Raw genomic sequence first — 24,331 nt, 5'->3', positions numbered from 1 at the left:
CGGAACGCGCGGGCTGGCGCGCAGCGAAGAGGACGCGGCGGGGAGAGCCGCGCGTCGCCTATGCAGGCGCCCCGTTCCTTGGTTACAGGGAGCGCAGCCCCGGCTCCGCTTGAAACCACCTCGCCAAGCTGCCGCCCTAGCGACAGCGCCTCTCGCAAAGCCAATAGCAACGGCGCTGCCCTTCCCAAACGGAGCCAGGCGGGGGAGAGCCTGAGCCAGGCGGGGAAAACCGCCACTCTCTCGGACTGCGAGACACCCGCGGTTCTCTCTCTCTCGGGTCAAGGGAGTGGGCTGGACGAAGCCTCGGGAGTGCACCGCAGTGGCCGAAGTCGTTGCCGGCTGAGCTGAAATGCGTGCTGAAGCGGCGTGTGCGCTAACGGCGGAGGCTGGAAACGGCGCCCGTACCCGCCCAGCTTCAGCGAATACACGGCCTCTCTCACGTGGTTTGTAATTCTTTCCCTTATTTCTTTCAGCTCTCGCCCCGCTGCTGATATGTACTTGGAGGTAACCGTGACGAAGGAGGGGGGAAAAAATCACCCTTTCGTACAGCAAGGAGGGTGTTTTTAAGGGAAGAATGGGGTCCATTAACAGCCTTTGGAGTTTCGTTTCTTGTTCCTTGGGTGCTAGTATCGGTCGTAAATACGCACCTCCCATCCAAGTGGCTAGGAAAGGCAGCTCAGAACTGTCCCGTAATTGTTACTGTAGTGAAACCTTCAGTTATTTGACATTAAGCCCCACTGATATCTCTAGGTTTGTTTAGGAATAAGGATTGCATGGCTTCTTTTTCTATACAAGGATGTGCTTCATTTATTTGAAAATTTATGACTCCCCAGACTTCAAGGAAATTGATACACAAATAACACAGAGGTTGAATAAGGAGAAAACAAATAATTTACCAGCAGAATTCAAAAATCGTATAAAAATTCCTTATATCCAGTGCTTTTTTTGTATATATATAAAAAAAGTGCCAGAACTCACACATGTCATACAACCCGCCTTGCCTACCCTACAAGGTTCCATCCCAAAAAGGTGCTGGAACTCCGTTCTGGGCGTTCTATGACAAAAAAAAGCCCTGCTTATATCCTATACAGTATATCAATACTGATACAAGATAAATAAAGCCAAGGTATAAAGTCAGCAATGTCTGGGGCATTATCCAGTTCACATCACACAAAACCATAAGGTGGATTGTTTGATCTTAAGTCGTGGACAAATTCTGCAGTCATGATTTGTACAACCATTAATATATTGTTTGAACCAGAAACTGAACCAGATTTTTTTTTTTAAATTGTTGGACAAGCTATAATAGCCTGGTTTGAATATGATATTTAAGTTATAATGATGGATTCCCCAAAGCTAAAATAATGAAAGCACATTTTGGTTCAGTACAGTGAGGAATATCACTGGCTAGGTTTACACATTGAGGTAAGCCATAAGTTTTGGTTTAGTATGTTGTGGGAATCTAATCATTTATAGTATATAAAGCACAATGTGAAATCAATTACTTATACTTTTCCTGTGGTGGTGAAAATGTTTACTTTTAGTCTGTAGGGAAAATAATGGATCTGTTCTGTTGTAGGTGTTTGGAAGCTGTTATTTATACCTCCATTTGCTGGGACATACAAGCTGTGAGATTCCTATATTTTGTTCTTCATGAATTCCAACTCTGTGGGGGAAATGGGTATTGTGATATAATTAACTTTTCTTTTTAGCATTTTCTTTTTTTCAAAATGTTTTCTATTCTGATGTAGAGTGACAGTATCCAAGTGTTATCATTTGTTTCACAGTCATATAAGTTGTTTTTGTCATTTAGGTGAAAGCAGGAGTCCCCAACACTTTGGGATTGATTGATATATATGGAATGTAGAGAGTGTATCCTGGGCTCTTTGGATAAATGTTCCTTTATTTACAGTACAGCTGCCCTGAGGGATATACAGCCAGTTAGAAAATACTAGAGTTATGCACAGCATTGGTTCCTCGTTACACTGACACAGACACAACCTTTGGAAGGGTTAAGCAAAGCTACTTTGATTGGTTTTCCAGATTGATTTTTATGTGCAGCCACAAACAGCTTCCTGTGAGAATGGCAGTAAACTGAAGGGGCTGCATGGATTCACATGCAAAAACAATCAAGAACCCCTTTGAAGCAATCTCCCCAATTTTTGGAGGGTTCAGTAGCCTCAGTGCTTCAAAGACTTTTCATACCAATTCACTTTGCAAAGTGTCCCTTCAAATGTTGTGCATAGCTAGGCACTGATTTGCCAGAATAGTTCTGCCCTTGGACCCTTCCATGGGTATTCAAAAATGATAGTTATTGTTTTTTCTATGATGAAGATGTAATATATTTTAGGGAAAATTAACTCAAAGGTTTGAGGCTTGGCCACTGATATTTCATTTTTTGTTAGATATTTCTCCCATGAGGGCCACAATGGCTCAGTGGTTAAAGATGCTGAGTTTGAGACCTGAGCGTTGCGCAATGCAGTGAGCTCCTGTTCCTGCCTGTTACTGTCCACCTAGCAATTCGAAAGTATGCAAATGTGAGTAGACTAATAAGTACCACTTTGGTGGGAAAGTAGCAGCATCCTTGTGCCTTTGATGTATAGCCATGCTGGTCACACGACCATGGAAAATATCTTTGGACAATGCTGGCTCCCTTGGCAAAGAAATGGAGATGAGCACCACACCCTAGAGTCAGACACAACTGGGCAAGGAAAAAAATCTTTACAACTGTGGGCAAAGGGGTAGGTTAGAAAATATATGATGGTGCAGCATGTATGGGTCATATTGCCAATCTGACACAATTATCACCAGTGGATACCAATGAAGTCAAGATTTAAGGATATTAAAGTGTCATTAATTAGATTCCCCAAATTTGGAATTTGCCTGTTTAGGAAGAACTTTGTATATAACAAAGTTGACTGTGCAAAAAAGATGATTATGTATACTTGGAAGGATGCATACATGGCTGACTGAATTGGCTTATTGAAAGTTATCAACTCTCAGCCTCTGGAATGGTTATATATTAGCTAACTGATAAGAATAGACAACATAATTCCATGTGGCCTGGGGTTAACTTGTCAATTAAAAATTGACTATAATAGTAGTACTATTGCAAAAAGGGAAAGATATATTGTGGCATTTTATTTATGACAGGTCACTTAATGACTGTTCAGTTACAACAGACCCCTGCCCCAATTACTTACAACTGTTTCAAAGTTATGATGGCTGCAGTACCCCTGCAGTCATTTGCGCTGACAACTGACTATGGGGATGTGCAGCATCCCCATGCCTCTTTCTTCCTCCAAATGACCCCACTTGGGCCCGGGCTGTATTGTTTTAAACTGCAAAGCATTAGGATTATGTCAGTCAGGACAGCCTCACTAATATCAAAACAGTGATTGTATTTCAGTCATAATAAAAAAATACAGGTCTAACTATATCAGTTGTGACTGTTTGGATTTCATTTACAATTTCACACATGTAAATCAGTTACTACATAACTGCCTATGTTTTAATGTAATGTGTTGTGAGAACAATGCTCTCTTTAATAAGAAACCAGTAAATGGAGATAAATGCAACAAATATTTTTTATTCAAATGCAATATAATGATCATGGGGCTTTTGGCCAATGGACTGTAAGAGAGCAAGCCCCCAAATAAAACAACTCTACAAATGATATATGTTTGGCTTGTAATACCACAGAAAGATAAAAGGAATATTTCAAGTACAATTACCCCAGATTGCTTTCGATAGATAAAATATTGGAATGACCTCCATGTTATTTTTCACATTAATAACATGAATTCCTTTTAAATAAAACCAACATCTACAATAAACACATCCTTTCACAAGATACCATTCATACTCAGAAAAGAGAGCTATCTGGTCTCAGTTATCCATCTCCATTCTTGTTCGTTATCTGTCTGTCAAGGAGAGCCCAGGTTGGTAAAAAGTATCTGCTGTAATTCAAACCCAACTCTGCAGTGAAAAAAAAGTCCACATTCATAAGCCAGTCTACCAGGAAAAGATGGAAAGTCCATAGTAGTGGGTCAGCAGCTCCAAATAACTATAATTGTTCTTTCCAAGCTTCATGTCAGAGACAAGATGGTTACTGGCCTAATGCAAGATTCAGGTGATCCAAGCCAGTTCAGCAATATCACTGCTGGCCTGTCCACTGCTGTCAGAATGCTATCATCTGCAAAAGAGAACTGCTCTTATGTGATCTTCTGTGGCCAATGGTGCTGTTGTATGGCCACCTCCATTAGCAAAAACATGCCACCAACTTCTTCTAGCATTGCCAACTCCATCTTCATCACTGCACTGCCAACAGTTCACTGGCACACCAGAAACAGTGGCCTTGCACCATAACTGCTGGGGTCTCTCCAGAGGGCTCCCTTGCCATCTCCAATGAGTAGGAAACAATCAACAGGTGCCCCTCCTTCTCAAGTCACTCAAAGCCCTGACAAGAGCCAACAATGTTGAACTAATAAAAACATAGTTCTTTTTTCCTGTTCCCATGCTTGATTGGCTCTGGGAAAACTTGGGGACCCACATATCCATACCCTTCCAATACCATTTACAAACCTCTATCCTAATACAATCCAAAACAAAAACCACCCATAAAGAGGTTTTATTTTTATTTATCAATGTTATGAAACAAAAGTTGACATACAAAATAATATACTGAAGACAGTTAAGCTATTAATATATTTTGTAAATGTTTTCATGTACTATTTTTCTTTTGCAAAAACACAGCAGTGTTCTAGACTTAAGTTTGAGTAATTAAAAAAATATATTCTTCTGCATAACCTAACACTGCTAAAACAAAAGAGGTTTTTTTCTGACAAAAGGCATAAGCATTGATTTATTTCTTACACTATATACATGCTACAGATTAAATAATATTGCTGTGATATTTTCAAATAAAGACATGTGCATGAGTTATGGAAATACAGTCAAATGTAATAGTAATGATATGGCCATAGCCAATAGCAAGCAGGATGTGTGTTAAAGGTAGAAATATTTCTAGGCACTGTTGGAATATAATAATTGTTCCAATGAACTGTAGGGCACAGTTATTTTTTTTAATCTGGTGGGAGAGTAAAAGGCAGGATTTCACTAGTATGAAAATATTTCTAACCTGAAAATGGTTCTTCCTATCACATTTGGAATGAGATTTTTCTATCGCATGAGGAATGAGATTTTTCCAATGGCCTTTTGAAAATACATTAACATTTTAGGACAGGAGTCCTCAAATGCTGATACCACAACTTCTAAAAGAATAAATGAATTATGCAACTTGATCTACCCAAATAACCTAGAACTGATCAGGACTGGGGGCTGAGTAAGAACCAAATATTAAAGATATGTAAAGTTTATCAAGCTTCCTTGAAAAAGGCTTATTTTATCAGTAGTACCAGTAGATAATCCCTAGCTTCTTTTTACCATCAAACCAAAACATTCCATTTTGAAAGACTAGAAGTGTAAATTAACAACACATTTCTAAAGACACTCCAAAGATTACAAATACAGTGCTACTTCCTGAACCAGAAGTTACAAATATCAGGGCAAAAAAATGCTACTGCTACATAGGCAAATATTTTTGACCGAAGGACAGATCCCTTGTCCAGTCAAAGTGGAAACTGAAAACTAACTTAAAGGGCAACTCTCTTTTACATTTCAGGGGTTTGATATATTATATTTTAGAATTTAAATGCTGCAAATGTACAATCTGGACACATTTAAATACCAAAAAAGTTCAGATTTTTAAAGAAACATACACAAAAGATATTTGAAATTCAGTAAGTGAAACATGCCTCTGGATATTAAAAAGTAAAGTATTTGTTTTTTGATCTATAATGTATCATTCAAAAACACTTGGACTTCATTGTGTTTGATTTTATAGTACATATATGAGTATAAATTCCCACTGCTATTTAACATTTTCATTTAAGCTTTTTACTGTAATTTAGTATTTTTAATCTGGCATGTATTTATATATAATTTACTGTTTGCTATTGTGCTGATAAAGAATGTAATATAGCTAATAGTTATGATGAAGCAAACAGTTTTATGTAATGCATTCACTTTTGATTAGAAAATACTGCACTGATTCCTTACAGTGAAAGAATATTGTGATTGATCACTTGATTACTTTGTTGCAGGACCAGCATTTGCATGTTGTGGTAATTTCTTTTTATCCAAAATGCACATATATATTAAACTTTGCCATTTGCCTTCTTGTCATTCAAGAAAATACAGGGATAGGAAGAAATAGTTATTAATTTTTACTTCCAAGCTCTTGGGAAATCAGTGTGACAGCATGATCTAACAATATAGAACTATACTAGCCTTTTGTCGGATTAAAAACTTGTATTATAACAGAAACTTACAATACCACGGTGTTTTTTTCCTAATTAAAAACTGGTTCTGAGCACTTCACTGAATAAATGCCAGAATTCATGTTATTTTTATTTATTCCCTTCCATTCCTAATAGATATAACCTAATAAGCAGTTTATATGAATTAATATAAAACACAACAATTTCTACTGGATCAGACAGAGGTTTGTTCATTTGAAATCCTTTATCTATTACTTGGGACTCATTGAATTCAGGGGAACTTTATTTTGAAAATATATATTCAATTGCACTTTCAATCTAGACCCTTCTTGCCAGAAAAATCTGTTTTTATGGGAATGGGATACAGATTTTTTTGCATCATTGTTACAATATCTGTTGCTTGATATATACTACAATACATTTAGACAATTATCACAATGTATTAAGTCTGGCTTAATGTTAATTAAGCATAAATTCATTTAAGTCAATGGAACCTAGACAACAGAAACAAAGGTAACCAATTTTTGATAGATTTTCCCATTTTGATTCCCCACCATCAAGTCAGAGCTGAAGAAACTTTTTGGATGAGAAGTGAAACGTCTTCAAAGAAAAACAAGAAAGTCCAGTTGCCTCGTGAAAAAGCATCTTTTGGATAACTATGACTTGGATGACTGAGAATCTCCATAAACATACCCCTTTTGTATAGTTTTCATTTATGTAAAAATTGTCTGGAAAAAAACACCAGTTGTATACTGATTGGATTTCAAGGCCTGCATGTGGAATGGGAATGCTAACCCTTACCTTACTCCATTGGTTTCTAAAACAAAACCTATTTTTTCTATTTTTAGGTAAATCCTAATAGTCTAGAGCATGAATGTCAAACTTGATAGCGCCACATGATATATCGTGATATATTGCAATGTTTTTTCCTTTGCGGGGCCGGGATGGGCTCTAAGACTAATGGCTATAAGATTCTAGGTCAGCTATTAGTTTAGAACTGAATAAGCTACACTGTTGTTAAGACAAACAAGTTACAAAAGGGTTTAAGGCTTTCTTTTTAATCACAGTAGATTCACACAACACTGTAAAATTAAAGCAAACTATATATATGGTCCCTGCAAATCAAATCTTGAATGTTAGGGAAAGAATGGAATATAGCTATTAGTGTGTTATTTTAAAAATTATGCCTTAATTTTAAGACCTTAATAAAACATTCATTTTTCAGTTAGTTTGATGAAATATAATTTTGAGTTAAAACACGTATGTTAACTGGATGTTTTTCTTAGTCAAAGTTTGTGATTTCATGTAAACAACTGAGGTAGAAAAATGAGTAAGATTGAGTATCTCAGTTGAATTTTCTACAAATGCTCACCATTTGCTATTACAGGAAAGATTCCTGTCAAAAGCCATTGAACAATATATGAATTAGGGCACTGAACATAATTTTGATTCATCAGTTCCATCTGTTGCTTCAGTCTCTCACCTCAGATGAAACAAATTGAATTTCTTACATTAAAATATACTGTTGCCAAAGCAGGCAGTAGAGTTTCTATGACTATTTGAGATATGCATTAGGAAAGCATTTCAGTATAGAATATCTCTTTCATCAGAGCATTAATGATTACCCTATGGATGAAGATGTTGCTTTTTTGAAATAGTATAATGCAGTATTTTTCCAGTGGGTTTTTTTTTGTTTTCATGTTCCTCCCATACTTAGTTGAACAATTGGTATTGCTGAATTAAGCACTTAAAACAGCCCAAGGAATACATTCACAGAACATGCACAATAAGTCCAGATATTATTTTTCCCCCAACAGAAGTCATTACTCTTTATTTACATAGTCACATTTAAGAAGAAAGGACTCTGTATCCATACTCAAAAGACTATTATCCTTCTCTTTGTGGAAACTGTTTACATTGTTTAATCCTCAGATAAGACTCTTTACTCATCTCCAACAGGTGGGGGTGGCTGACACAGTCTGTACAATCTGTCAATAGAAAGAACAATTATAATAGCTCTTGTGACATGAAAAATGTTCAAATATTTTTAATCACTATGTGTTTTTTCCCCATTAACTATACATTGGTTGAGTCAGAAACAAAATACAGATTGTAAACTAGTATAAAATTACTACCCTTAAAGTATGCATAATGAATTTAATTTTTGTAAGAATCTTTTGTAAGAAAATAGTTTTACACTGATGTAAGTACGGTTATATTAGTTACTGTCTGGCTCTTAAGAAGAAGCACATCATTTATTTTAACAAAAAGGAAACGTGTATGTGTTTCACTTCCAAGTACTGGTCTGTTGCAGGAGTTCTACAACTTCCCCATTATTATTTTGGGGACTTATATATATATATATATATAGAATTAACACTCCAGGAGATTCTCATCACATTTATTGGGAGCCACCACTTCTACAGAGAGAAATTCAAATTTCCACCCTTTCACGACAGACCTGACAATAACAAATGATACGCTAAACTAGCCTTTTCTACTTTGTTAGCATTGTAATATCAAAGTATCACAATATATTTAAGTTTTAGAACATTTCTAGAAGAATAGTGTAGGAGAAGGAGTGGAAGAATCTGAGGGCAGAGTCAAAAGATGTGTTAGGATATCAGAGTGCTATAAAACCAAATATGTTGACTTGTTTGCAAGTTTATAATGCTTGTAGACATTGGTCATAAGAGTTTTCTCTTCCTAGTAATTGCCAAACCAATATTGATTGCCTTGTCAGTAACAAGTGCCTTGTCCTTCTCTGATTAATACCAAAGCACAAATCTCTTTCCCTTTTTAAGGGAAAAAAGAAGAACAAAAGAGATGATGCAGATGGCTTGATATGCTCATCATAGTGGCAGTAAAGATCTACAGTTAGATTGCACTCACTGACTGCCTCATGCAATGACTGTTTAAAGTTACAACAATGCTAAAAAAATAATTTTGTGACCAAGGCATACATTTATGACCTTTGCAGCATCTTTCTCTTTCTCACTCATTATAGCCAGTTAGTCTTGTACCTGACCTATTTCTCCCCCCCCCCCTGCAGAGTGAAGAGATTGGAAAGGAAGGGGTTATATGAGAGTAAGCAGGCACACAATGGAGAACACTCTGGCTATTTGCCTAGCATTCTCACAGTTTCCAGCCCTGAGAAGGATAGGCAAACAGCCAGAGCCAGCACATTTCTTTTGATGTGTACTGCATTTTCCACTATATGCCTGTTTACTCTCTTGTAATCCCTTCCTCTTCAATTAATGTAAATATAAGCATTAATTTCTTTCTTGCTAATTAGCCCAGCACTAGGATGAGCATTCAATTGGGGGAAGGAAGTGGGAAAAAAGTAAAGCTGAAGTAAAATCATAAGCACAGTCACAGTCATGTGATTTTCCACTTAGCAACTTAAGTTGCCAGTTCCAATTATGGTTGCTAAATGAGAACTACATGTATGTCAGGCCCTTTAAACAGTTCTGCTATTATAGTGGAAGGTAATAAAAGCCAGACATCCCCTCTAAATTCATACAATTCAGCCCCAGGCAACACAACACAGCAAAATTTCGTAGCTTCAGCTTGAATCCTCATTATTTGAAAACAAGTTTTGTGATAGTGAGAAATTGCAGTTTTATTTTTGGGACTTGCAATAGTGTCACAGGAGTAGTAGGAGGCTCATGTTGATCCCCAATTAGATCTGTCACTATCTGAAATGATCCACAGCAAGATAATTCTTCAGTATTTGAACAGAGAACAATTGTAGATACTGGCTTTTCTCCCCATGCATCAACATGTTACCCCTGTATGTCCAATATGTCCAATGGCATCTCATAATAGCAAATAGAGAAGGATACAAAGAAGAGTCTTCTACTGCTTTTCTCAATTATGCCACTAATTAAATGGAAGGGATCACTGCATAACCAACATTTAGCATTTATTTTCTACTTTAGAAATGTATTTAAACTACAGATATATTTGAGGGCTTTAAAATACAGCATTAATATGAGTGAGTCTTTCAAAGTTTCACTGACATCTCTTCATACTGTAGCTCAGCACCATTCTGTGAGAGCAAGATGTAGTATTTTTACTATAATATCTTGGGTATTGAAAGTTCTTCATGTAATCGTTTTAGTGAACTCTTTGTAAAAAATAATTCAGAACACAAACTCTCACTTTAGTATAATTTTTTTAAATTTGATGATGTTCCTACTGAGAAACCAATTACTAGGTAAATATAATTACATTAAAATCTGATTCTAAAAAAAATTAAACATTAGTGCCCTTGCAAATCCAGAAAATATACCTGGCAAAAATTGTTAAAATTATTTCAGGAAAAAGAAATAAATTGAAATGTTAAATTACCTTGGAGCAGATGGTGGTGTTCGGTCCCTAACTCCTAAATTCTTTGCAGTATTTTGAACTCTTGCTCCCTATAAGAATGAAAAATAGTTGTGCTTCCCATACAATTTTTTTAAGCATCTGCTATGATAATTACCAAACTAACTTTCAAAAAGGAAAAAGGCAGAATATAAAAATAATTACTTGTACTTGTATATCAGAAATATATGCATAAAAATGCTAATGGAAAATGTATGTTACTGTTCAGCCCACACTCTCAGTGCCTCTTTAAAGAAACCACATCTTTTCCTGGGCTTGTATAGTATCTGCACAATATCAAGAAAATATGCATTTGAGTTAATGAGGTGTCAACGCTGTACCCATGCCATTCCAAAACACCTTGTTACATACACACTGTTGGTACTTCTCCAATTCAAAGATGTAATTTTCTGCTATTGAACCTACCAGTTGAACCAAAGGAAAAAAATATACAGCATACAGCATGCATACAACTCCAAAGCACTTACTTGGTTTTCAATCCAAGCACTACGTATTTCTAATAGCATACTAGACAAATGTGGGCTGGACATCATGCTAATACAGGGAGTACATAGCTGGCTTAAAAATCGTGTTCAAATAACACTAATCAATGGTTCCTCATCAAGCTGAAATGAGGCCACAGGATTCAGTACTGAGTCCTGGAATGTTCCATATTTTATTGATTGGTGTTAACCTTGAAGGCATGTAGAACAAACCTACAGATAATGCAAAATTGCTAAGATAGCTTATTTGTTTGTTTGTTTGTTTAATTAATTGATTTCTATAGCCATCCATCTCAGCAAACAATTCTGGGCAGCTCACAATTAAGAGACATATATTACAATTAAAATCTGTAAAACATTTTAAAACAATAAAAACAGTAAAACCATTAAAACACTGAAAAATATTAAAACATCTAATTCGAATAACTTAGTAGATTAACATAAAAATTTTAATGATCTTGCTAGGTCAGAGAAATGAATTGAGAGTAAAGAAAAAAATGTAACAGATAATTGCAAGTTGTTACAGACATGGGATATGGAATCCTTGGCTTGGTAATGGCACTTAAAAGAAAGATGGTAGAGTAATAATTGATTGCAAACTGAATATGAGCCATGTGACTACAAAAAAAAAAGGCAAATGCAATTTTGAGCAGAGAATAATTTACCAAATAGGAATCTATGCTCAGAGAAATTGCAAGAGTTAAGAGAAGGTCCTATGAAAATAAATAAATTAAAAGAATTGTATCTATTTAAGTTGTGTATATACAGTATAGCCTTGAAAAAAGACCACTAAAGAGAGGAATAACTTACTTGCTTGCGCATCACATCTGTAGCTTGGAGGATATAGCGAGGAGGTAGACCATGACTCCGAGCAAGAATGATTGCTTGCTCTAAAGTGATGCTCAGAGTACAACTAAACAAAAATCAGAGAAATCAGTATTTATTTTATTTATTAAACAAATTTATAACTCGCACATAGGTCGCCCCAGGTGGCTTACAAACACATTCAATGTTGGTATTTTTAAGGCTGTATATAATTTTAATGCATTACTCATTAGTCAGACAAGAATTAAAATGGCATTGAAATCTTCTGTAAGCTGCTGCTGTAACATTTTAATTTTCAAATTCAATTACTAACTTAGAAAGTTAGCTTGATAGACTTAATTTATTTTTATGTCTGATTAATAAATCTAAACATGCTCCACACATAATACTGTGAGGCTTAAAAGGAAGAAGTATATATTACAATGAAATACTGTGGTACAAGAACTCTTTTTTGCTTTGATACAATATCAGAGATTGCTCAAACTTCTGCATTTTGGCTCTACTTCTTTTTCAGCTGTTGGATGCTCGATATTTAATTCTCTTCTCTGAAATTAAGAAAGTATAGAGAACCAAACCAGCAGTTAATATCCTAGTCATTTGCATAGCCAAGATTATGCCAAAATAGTAAAGCATGTCTAGCCATATCATGATGCATTCTTCCACTTCATACTTACATCAGAAAATACCACACAAGTATGTAAGGGGCAGAGTTTGTATCACAATCTTGTGATGTATGTATTCTTCTCCCCCTACCAGACTTCCATAAATCTCTCATATACACTTCAAACAATTATAACTACATATTATTTTTACTGAATAACTTTAAAAACAAATATTTTAAATATTAATTTTAGATTTTATCTTCTCATTGTTAAATAAATATCCTACCAGCTTTTCCTTTTACTATTTACTCACTCTATTAACTTTGCTGGATTTCACTTATTAATGACTTTTAAATAAATTAGTTTTCATTCATGAGAATGTCAATAATATTAGGATTTTATTCAAAATACAGAGGAGAGTTCCAAAAGTCTGTATTATTATTATTAAACCTGCCCATTAAAATTTCAATTCTCTTCTGATGCCTGCCCTATATTGCTGATAGCCTTCACAAGGCTAAGGGAGATAGCCTATGTATCAAAATAGTTTAAATATTGCCTCTAGAACAGACATGTCAAACTCGCGAAGTCATGTGACATCACGCAACATATTGGGACTGTTTTGCCATTGCCAGCAATGGGATGAGCACGGTTTCCGTGTGACGTGTCCGGCCCACGGGCCGGCAGTTTGACACCCCTGCTCTAGAAGTACCATGTAACCACACTCCCTAAGACGGGTATTCAAACTTGGCCCTGCCCTAAGAGGTATGTACCATCTTCATATATCTTATTTGCATGCATATATGTATATACAGAAACCAAAAGACAGAATAAGGCCTCTAAAAATCCTAGATTTCATGGTCCCAATTTCAAGAAGTCACAGAACATTTAAAGAATTCCAGATTTTATTTCAGTCTTTATTTCACGTTTATTACAGATATTGTGATAGTTTGTTTTACATCTATACTTGCAATAGTTAATAATGCAGGTTTTTTTTTCTAAAACAACCTACCCTGGAGCATAAAACCTTCATTGCTGTCCTAATTTCTAATATGCACTTTATTTTTTCCTCTAGATACTGTTACAGAGAATAATAACAAATCTAGGTAATGAAAATCAAAACAGAAAACTCATCTTGGAGTTTACATCAGAGACTGTTTAAAAACAATCTTATTGTTATAAAATAATGAATTGTACAAATTGCAGTTGACAGTTAAAATTCTGAGCTATTATTACTTTTTCTTTTTTAAAAACTGAGCAAAACTATTTTAATACAAAACAAGCGCCCAGTGGGAAAGATGGTTCAGATTGTGTTTTATGAACCAAATTGAATCTAGAAACTTATTTTTCGTAATTGGTTATTATCCTTGTGAAGTATGCAATTGTACTGCAGTTGTACAAATTTCTATTTCTATTTTCAAAAAGATCTCCACTAAAGGAAGATTGACAAATAGCTTCTTATGTTACTTGCACTTGTTCTGGAAAACTGGGCGCATTTCATACGCTAGATGTATCTTTACAGGTAATCCCTGAGTTACGAGCATTAACGCTCATTCAAAGTTACGTGATAAGCATCCCCTAGTGTTTACAAACAAATCCCAAAATTACAAATGTTGCAGCATCACGGCAGTTGTTCACCCTTAGGAACGATTGCAGAAGTTCTGCAACATTCACCCTATTCTCCCCCACTCTCCACAACTGCTTCCCCTTCCCTTCCTGCTGCACTGGACTCACTTACCTTGAAAAGATCTATCTCCTCTCTGCCACAATTACTGCCTTTGAGGGAGACAAGAGTCAATGGAAGCTCCTGGATGCCGTAATATCATGTGAGTTCAGGCACCCATCCTCTTTTGCCTGTCTCCTGTTCCCCCAATTCCTTTCCACTACCACCGGAACACTTTTTATCCGAACGGAGACCTGGGGGAGACCATTGCTGTGTTTTCAAGCATTCCATTTGCTCACAAACGAAGCTTCCAGTCTCCCCAAGGTCTCCTTTAGATAAAAAATGTTTGAGCGCCTATGGAATGCTTGGAAACACAGCAAATTGCTCAAACATATTTTATCCGAATGGAGACCTTGGGAAAACTGAAAGCTCTATGAGCAAATGGAGCGCTTGAAAATGCAGCAAATTTCTGGGTTTTCAAGAATTTACACACAGAGTTTCCAGTCTCCCCAAGGTCTCTGTTTGGAAAAAAAGTATTCCGGAATGGTGGAAAGGAGTTGGGGGGAGCAGGAGACAGGCACAGTGTTTGCACCAAAAATGAAAGTTTCTGGAGTCCATGATCTCACGAGAGTTCAGGCACTCATTCTCTGCAAAAGAGATTGGGCGCCTGAACTCACGCAATATTACAGCATCCAGGAGCTTCCATTGACTCTCGTCTCCTCAAAGGCAGAAACCACTGCAGAAAGGAGACAGATCTTCTCAAGGTAAGTGAGTCCAGCACAGCAGGAAGGGAGGGGGAAGCATGAGGTATCTTAGTGGGTCGGGGAGACATTGGGGGACTGTTCCATCACCAGGCCCCCCATGGCCTTCCCCACCATGAGATACCTCATGTGTACTTAACAAACTATGCATTTGCCCATGCATTCGATTAGCGAATGTGTGGGCAAAAGCAGGGAGTGATCTCATTCAACATATGAGATTCACCCCTATGAGTACTCAAGTTATGAATGGAATGGGCAGGCTTCATTACATTAATAACTCGAGAACTACCTGTATTTTATATTTCTAGCAAAGAGTAGCTCAGTCATTTAAACATCTATACTCTATAAAAAAATAATATAGTGTAATTCCATCCAGGCATTACTGTTCATGTTTAAGACATGAGTATGGATGATATGCAATATAAGCAAGCTTCAGTGCCATGTCACATAATACATCTACTTGTTTGTCAAGATATCCACATAGTATAAAAATCTCTATGAGGTTTATCAATACATTTCTCTATTTTGTTGTAGTTAAAATAGCTGAATGACTAAATGAGCCATTTCTAACTTTTTAAAACATTTTTTTTTCTTTTTGGCCATACCATCACAAAATATGTAACTCACAACATAAAAAGATTGCGAACCCCTTTGTGCAACAACTTACAACCAAAATTTCTGGCTCATTTATGGTCATAAGTTAAGGTCTATCTGTAACAGATTTGGGTAAAATGCATACTGATGGAACAGTACAATAGTATCCAATGCAAATGTAATGTTCTGGAGTGTGATATCATCGTTGTTGCAGAATAAAATAAGATCTGGCTCTGGGTTTGTTAAGGTAATCCAGATGAATGTTAAGGAAACATAGTTCAGGATAAAGTTGAAAGTACTTAGAAGCAGTTTCAGAGCAGTTTTTGTTATACACTATGTCTCTTGTTGAATTGAAGGATCTAATGCAATATATAGAATGACACCTCAATCTGTTGAGAGAACTTGGCAATATCATCATGTATTCAAGAAGAATACTAGGCTATGTAGGTAGAACCAATTAGTTTTGGAAAATGTCAATTCCATTTTAAAATATATATTTTAGAGAATGTGAAAAATGTTACATATTATCATGATAGCCCAACAGAATTCTACTCATGCAATAAGGCATTAATCTATTGGAATTATTTTACAATTTTCTGTGAAGCAGTTCTATATTGCTAATGACTGGAGCAGCATAAATAATTGCAAGATAGTTATTGCCATTCATATCCATATCCATACCCATCTTTATTCTTGAGTCTGGACAGCAATTAACAGTAATTTTTAGAAAATATAAATTGCCATACCGATGAACTCCACTGTTGCATAAGACGATGTGACAAGCTCCCAGTCGGCTGCAAAGTTCTGAAGAGACAGACAGTAGTCCAACTCCAGAAGCACCACAAGCTGTGTAAGCACAGGCTGCTGTGCGCTTGGATCTTATGAAAGACGCCATTAGTCGGTAAAGTTCATCCAAAGAATTTACAGGCCTCATTAGCTGCCAAGTAAAATACAATGCTACTATCATTAAAAGACAATATAGTGATCATGTGATATTTTAAGTTCAACAAAATTAAAAAAAAATTGCTGCTGTCTTGAACATCCTGTAAAGATGAAGTCCTAACTTTTATTCTTTCCATAACTCATATGATGACCATTTATTAAATTTAAATCCTGCAGTTCTGTCTATACAACACTTAGAATAACCTATAACAAGCAAAAACATAAATTATAAAATATACAAGTGAAATCAATGCAACACAATTAAAATCAGGTAAGATTAAAATCAATTAAAGGTTTGTGCAAGAGATAGGTTATTGCATTACATTACAACCACACAGAAAAGGCTCTTTCTCACATGGGTCTAATTTCGCTTACCATGCCTTTTTATATACTCTTTGGCAATCTCTCAGGCATTGTCTTTCACTTCAAGGCTTTCTTAATTGCTTTTCAGTGCACCAGAGTAGTTACATTATTCTATGTAGTGATTCTCAATAAACATATATGACAAGCAGACATTAACTCTAAATTTTTTTAGTACAACATATTTTTTTCTGAAAACACTGACCTAAACAGGACCAGATTAAGGCTAACCGATTTCCTAGGCACAGTCCAAAAATGGTGCCCTCAACAGAATGAAAATCTCACACAATGAGATGAAAACAAATGTGGTATCTGACAACATCTTTAAACTTACATTTTAGTCATTCTCCATGCCAAACAAATTAATTGCAGTTCTGAATATAATAGGCTTGGAAGAGAGATGGCACCTTTCCAATTTCTCAATATTCAGCACTTAAAATCTTATTACTATGGGACAATGAAAGTATTTCATGCAATTTAAGGTTATATTTATATATATATACAGGATGCACTGCTTCACAATAAAGATAGACCTCCACTTATAACCATTCATTTAGTGACTGTTCAAAGTTACAACAGCACTGAAAAAATGATTTACAATCATTTTACACTTACAACTGTTGCAGCATCCCATGGTCACATGTTCAAAATTTGGGTGCTTGGCAACTGGCTTGTATATATGAGGGTTGCAGTGTCCCGGGGTCACGTGGTCACCTTTTGAGATCATCTGACAAGCAAAGTCAATGGGAAAGCCAGATTCACTTAATAGCCATGTTACTAACTTAACATCTGCACTTATTCACTGTAGCAAAAAAGGTAAAATGTAAAATAGGGAAAAATTCACTTAACAACTGTCTTGCTTAGCAACATAAATTTTGGGTTCAGTTGTGGTCAGAAGTCGAGGACTAACCTGTAGAACATATTCAAATTTTACTTTAATCATACCTATTGATTTACCTTATCGATATAAGCAGCTTTTGATGTTGAATTAGGAGGAAGATTTGATTTGTCCAGATAAAATGCTCTGGGAAAAGAACACCCCACAATATATTAATATTTCTCAATAACATTTATAAGATAAATGCATTCAGTCTCTTTGTGACATGTTAAACTATTTACAACCCTGAAATTGCAGGACATTAAATATGAACTGCCTTATGAATCCCTATGTGGAATGTTATTGTGCTAAAAATAATTCTGAAGTACTCAAAAGCTGAATTAAAAGCATTCTACCACAGAATGTAGACAAATGCTCAAGAGACAATAAAGAGAATAGAATTTTAAATTATAAAATTCTTTTTTACATGTTTAGAATTCTTGATTCTCATACAGGCTTTGATCACAATAACAGCAGCTTTTTGCAAATCATCACAGTAAATAAAAATTATGCATCAGAATCCATGCTCACAATAGTATTTATAATTTCATTTCAGCATAATTAAAAATATCCTTCATCTGTACAAGAGTGACACTTTTGGGGGGTTTGGGACCTGCACAACAACCCTCAGGAATATAAGGGCCATTGGGACAGGCCAAATATGCAAAGTGTCCATAAGTCATGAACTTGTATAAAGCTAGGATTTTAGCCACTTTATGTGTAGGAATCTTCCTGAATTATGTTAAATTTATTTATGCTTACAATTAGAGTGTTTATATATTTTCCAATTTAAAATGATGGGAAGCAATACTGCTAATTTTAAACAAAACTCTCATATTGTGTAGTACATATTAAAAAAGGAAATGACATTTCACATCATATTTATCTAATATAAACTATTTTTAAAATACATTTCAGTTAAAAAAGATTCCTGCCAGCAATGCAATATAAATCTGTGACTCTTAAAAATGTATTATGACATAAAGTTTCATTTTGCACAGAGACCAAAAATGTATTCGGAATGTTTGAAATACATGTAAAATAACCGATTTCAGAGCTATTCTTAGCGTCAGATTTTGGCCAAAAGGTCATGCATCAGAAAAAATAGACAACTGAACATTCTATGAAAGTTTGATCCAAATAATTTTGAAAACTTATGCACATTTACTAGGAAGTAAGAACTACAATCACTTGGGACTTATTTCTTGGTTAAATGTTTGGAAATGCATTATACATATATTAGCCTTTATAGACCAACTTTTTCTCCTTATTGCTGCTGGTACACTTTTAAATATAACATTCTTATATCTAAAAATGGACAGAATGGGGGCAGTGTTGCAAAACATCACATATTATGTATGTGTGAACACAGACCTGATTAATTTGGAATGGTGCATACCTCTACAAATGTAACTTCACTGTTTTCTATACATGGCCACTGTTATAGGTGCTGCTGGGAGAGTTCTTTTTAAGTGTTCTTAACTTTTTTTCAGCACAAGTGAAAAAATGACAGTTGGCTTTGTGTCTAAAGCAGGACTAGTATTTATCATGGCCTCCCAGTTTCTGGCCTTACTTATTACATCAAACTGGCTCTGGGAGTAATGCTATTCCTCCCAAAATTAGACTTTTAAAATATGACATATCAAAAAACAAATCCTCCTTAATTAGCTGACACTTGAGTGAAAACTGGTAGAGCAACTTCCAGTGGCTTTTCACAAAAGGATATTTGGTGGATAGCATACAAATTCCCAAAGCACTTCACTTAATTACTAAATGCTTGTTGAGAACCTCAATTAGATGTTATGAGGAAAGCTAATGGAAAAGCTGGCATATTACCTGAAAGACTCAATTTTTAATCTACTTAAAATGATAAGAATGAAATCTTAATGCTTATGCAGAAAGTGTTTGCATTATAGCTTTTAAAATTTAGTAGATATTATTGAAGGGTTTTGTTGTAAATGTAGAATACCCGTAAACTGACAGAGAAAACTTGATTCTGTTCTACATCAAGGTTAGGTTGTGTGAGTTGCTACCTATCATTCTCCAGTTTAAGGAACAGAATTTTAAACCTTCTGTTCGTAAACCCAGGTTACTTAATGTAAGAGCATCAATCCGCTATTGTATACCAACAGCTTCTCCATTTGCAAATAATGCTCAATGCATTTTAATTTCCCCAATTGTCCTCACCATCTGCAGTTCAAAATTCTCTGGTGAAACATAGAATTCCCTTGCCTCACCACATTTGACAGGAGACTGACTGCTCTATTTTCATTTGCCGTTCTACCTCTCTCACTGCATTTTAATTACTACAAAAGGAAACTAAATGTTTTATATTTTCCCTCTTATATTTATATATTGTATAGTGAATGTTTTAATATTGTGTGATGGGGGAGTTGTTTGTTTATTGTTGTATCTATCCTGTGTTGCATTGGTTCAGTTGTATGGTTTTATTATAAAAATCATTAACACAAGTTTGCCACCTCTTTCTTCCCATCCTCCACCCTAACCATATTTTTTTTCCTTGTTTTTATGTGACTTTCAGTTTTGCAAACCTGGGATTATGGAGGGGGAGCAAGAGAAAGGAGTGAAAATTATATGTAAGGGAGGAATTTACAGTACCTCTCTAGCCCTACTTTGTGTTGGGAGAAGTTGTGTCCACAAGGATAAAAAGAGTATGCATTCAGTTGTAAATAAATGCATTGTTTAATTTTGAAGTGAAGTTAGGAAAAGCAATGTGACGTTTCCCACATATATCACCTCCCCCAAACAGTGGTTTGGGAATGAGGAAGACTGAAAGAGAAATGCATACAAACTGGAGCCTCACTTTGCAGCACAGAACCTGTTCCTGTTCCACTTCTTTGGAGAAAGGAACAAACACAAAAACAAACAAAAAGCTGTTTTGCAAATCTAGTTTTTTCTCCTCTCTCAAAACACCAGAACCAGGATTGTTCCAATGAAGCTGATTTGAAGGCAATTTAGGACAGACAAAAGAAAGTATTTATTCACACAGTGCATTAATGAACCATTACTGCAAACTGTGTTGATAGATATTAACATAGGTTTATAGAATGTAAAGTTTGAAAGGGATCTTAGAGATCAATTACTTCAAAGTCATGCCCACCAGAGATACTACACTATCCCCCCAAAATAGATATCAAAATTCTGTTGAAAATTTCCAACAAAGGACAATCAATCTCCTGTGTCTCCTGGTTGTGCTAACAGCCATTGACTGAGACATTCTCCTCAGTTGCTATATATTTTAATTTTTGTATTCAAATTGGTTTTGAATTGGTTTTAGTAAAATTGTTTATCATCCCATAGTTACTTGATGGGATGGGCAGCCATGCAAATTGAATAAATAAACACATAAATAAAATGAGATTTCATCATGTATTATACATTATTTTATTTGAAAAAATCCTGATGCGACAATCCCCAAACACTTAAATTGATGACAGGAAGAGTCTGGTAAAACTAACAACCCTGTCTTTCACCTAATATATCAATACAGTCTAGGACTCCTGGCCCCATAAGGATCATTCTGGAAATTTCTTCTGATTGAAATCATCTTCCAATCAACATAGATTCAGAGTAAATAGACACTGCTAAACCTAATCACAACCTGAAAACAGAAAACAATATGCTATTTTTTAAAATGCTCTGAAGAAAACAGAATTAGCAAAGACTAATTACAAAATCCAAGTGTTATCAGGCAGAAAGTTTGATGAGCACAACCTCTCTACTACTAACTAAAGCAACAATATCTTTTTTTTCCAGACTTTTAAACAAATCTAAAGTAGAAGTTTTGTTAATAAATAGTAGAGTAATGCTGAGCTTGCATGAAATACAAAACACTCCTGAATCTTTTTAAACTATACACAACTTTCATAGGTAGGCCTTTTCTGGGTTGAAAAGAAATTAAACAAATGGAGATTAGAAAAAAACAGATTTAGTTCTTAGGGCTGCAATCTTTGTCTTAGTTTTATCATTTGGCATAACATAGGGATATTTTCAACTTGAAATGGAATTGTGTAGCATTGTGAAAACAATATAGGAATAAGCCTATTGTTTGGAACATGACAGAAGAGAACTATAACAATAGAGTGGTGCATTAATGACATTACAGCTGTTGCTAACTCAACAAATTTGTTGATAAAGTTGAGCTCACATAGAAATATAATTACTTTGTACAATACAAAATAATGCTTTTGTTACTAAGAGAGAGGAAGGGAAGATAATATACTGTTTTTATGCACTGTGTTACTGAAAGGAATTTACTGTTATTTGTCTTCTCTCTTTAAACAGCCCAAGCAACAAAATGAGTAAGTTGTAAAGCATTTGGAAGGAAAGGTGAAATACAAATTTCCTTCTAATCTGAACATCTATTTTAATTTGTGAGAACTCATCAGCAACATAAAGAAGTTATTATGTTCATAGGAGATGATTTGGTATTATGTGCCCATCGGTCTCTTTTACATAACTAATAAGAGTTAGATTCACTTCCATATCTTCAAAAGATGCAATTATCTTGATATACTTGATGGTTCACAATACTGAAAAAAATCAAATTGTGGCAGTGAAATAATAAAACAAAAACCATAGTACAGACTCTCACATGAAGTACCAAAATATGCATGTAAAGTTGGCTGAGTAGATTATAGGAATTATATTGGAAATATGTCATATGTTCAGATGTTTGTCTTTATTTTTCCCTATATAATTAGTCAAAATATTAACTAGACTGATTTCAGACTGGAAAAAAGAAAAATCTGAATGTGTTTGCACACTATGATCCACGAAAGCCGGACTTTTGTCCATATTGTTTTAAGCATTTTGTGCTTAGAAATAACAAATAGCTCACCTGAGTTTTTGGTTATACTGTTTTACTTTTTCCAATGAAGCTGCATTAATCTGGGCTTGAAATTCTTCTACTGATACATTGTCTCTATAATAATATCCTTCCATACTTTCCAGGGCTATAAAAGAATACAAAGGAAACAATACAGATTCTTATCAAACTGATCCATTAATTTATTTTTTCCAGTTTTCCTATATCTATAAATGTTGTAGTTCTCCAAATATGATATTGCCTTTCCACAGCTAACACAAACACTCACGTACATGGTCATATTATCTAAAGAAAAAAATTTCTAAGTAGAAAGATATCAGGAGCTTGTTCTTTTCTGTACCTTTAAATATACTATATGTTAAGTAAGAATGTTGTGCATTTCACTGTTGCATAGAGGATATACACATTCCTATAGGACACCATCAAGTTAACACATAAGATTAGGCTAACCTAAGTATCTGCAACAGCTGTTTTCAACTCAGTAAGAGATTTGTTAATCTCTAATATAGAGATTATATTATGCTTTCAGGATAAAAAACATTCCCAAACCATATAATTATCCTCTTTACTGACAAAATTTGAAAACAATTTTTAAACTTTTAGATCTTTTTTTTTCAAATTTGGCAACTTTAATGAGGATGGACTTCAACTCCCAGAATTCCCCAAAAGCACATGTTTTTTAAAAGAAACATTTGTACATCATATCAAATTCAACCATGCAAGAAGATGTCTATCTAGACAGAACTGTACAAACAAATGAATATATTAAAAATAGACATTAGTAAGATAAATGCAATAAAATATTCAAAATGTAGAATAACATACATACATTTTACTTATGCATGATGTGATTTTCTTCAAAATATTGCTTATCCATAAATGCTGTCAAGCTTCAGAATGCCAGTAACTATATAATTTTTCCTATAAGTTTTTAAAAAGTGTTAAGAATAGGTGAACTTGAAAATATTTTACCTTGTGCAAATAGAACTGGGTAAAGTTTAAAACCTCCACCATTTTTCAGCCTTTGAGGAAGCTGTTCAAAATTGTAACTATCAAGATAAAAATAAATTTTCATAGCTTGCCGACTTCCTTCTGCTTGAAATGTGATTGGCATATCTAAAAATAAAATAAAATAATATTTTAGTCAAAATTACTAGTTCAAAGTTTTTGGGTTAAAGATGGGACATAAAACAAAACATCACAATTAATCCTTGTGTTGCCCTAGGAAACATAGTTCAGATTAAAAATCTACATTGACCTACTGTTTGAATGCCAAACATTGAATCTTTCTGCCACAATGTTTGTAAAATACTAATTATATGTCACAGTATCATCACATAGTTAATTTCCTTACTTTATATTGCTGGATAAAGATATGAAAATGCAGTGATAACATACTACATGGAGTAATGGGGATATTAAAGGAAGCATCCATTGATGGGGCACAAATGAAGTCCCAATGAGAATACTAAATGTGACCATTTCAATTTTTAAACATTTATTTTTAAAGAATACATACTTTTTAGTGTCTAAAATCCTACAAGACTTCACATTCTTGCATAAATATTAAAAGATTTCAGCCATTTTTAATTTTAAAAACTCAGTGAAAATGTAATACTCCCAATCAGAGAAAGACTTTTTCTTCTATA

General features: G+C 34.9%; 1 protein-coding gene across 1 annotated transcript in view; it reads right to left on the bottom strand.

Annotated features, from left to right (window-relative positions):
• Positions 1–8,030: 8,030 nt before the first annotated feature.
• PREX2 (phosphatidylinositol-3,4,5-trisphosphate dependent Rac exchange factor 2) overlaps positions 8,031–24,331 on the bottom strand; it is a 74,051-nt gene continuing 57,750 nt past the window's right edge. Inside the window, exons 33-39 of the mRNA XM_015819391.1 lie at positions 23,655–23,798; positions 22,695–22,809; positions 17,914–17,980; positions 16,401–16,591; positions 12,023–12,125; positions 10,695–10,762; positions 8,031–8,329 (exon numbers count right to left, since the gene is read on the bottom strand). Of these exons, the coding sequence (XP_015674877.1) occupies positions 8,284–8,329; positions 10,695–10,762; positions 12,023–12,125; positions 16,401–16,591; positions 17,914–17,980; positions 22,695–22,809; positions 23,655–23,798 (734 nt within the window). The 3' untranslated portion in view covers positions 8,031–8,283. The remainder of the gene's footprint in view (positions 8,330–10,694; positions 10,763–12,022; positions 12,126–16,400; positions 16,592–17,913; positions 17,981–22,694; positions 22,810–23,654; positions 23,799–24,331) is intronic.

This window comes from Protobothrops mucrosquamatus, unplaced genomic scaffold, assembly GCF_001527695.2.
Source record: "Protobothrops mucrosquamatus isolate PMUCROS unplaced genomic scaffold, P.Mucros_1.0 scaffold912, whole genome shotgun sequence".
Taxonomy (NCBI): domain Eukaryota; kingdom Metazoa; phylum Chordata; class Lepidosauria; order Squamata; family Viperidae; genus Protobothrops; species Protobothrops mucrosquamatus.
The sequence above is the reverse complement of the archived record's forward strand: the minus strand, read 5'-3'. Positions and strand labels throughout refer to the sequence as shown.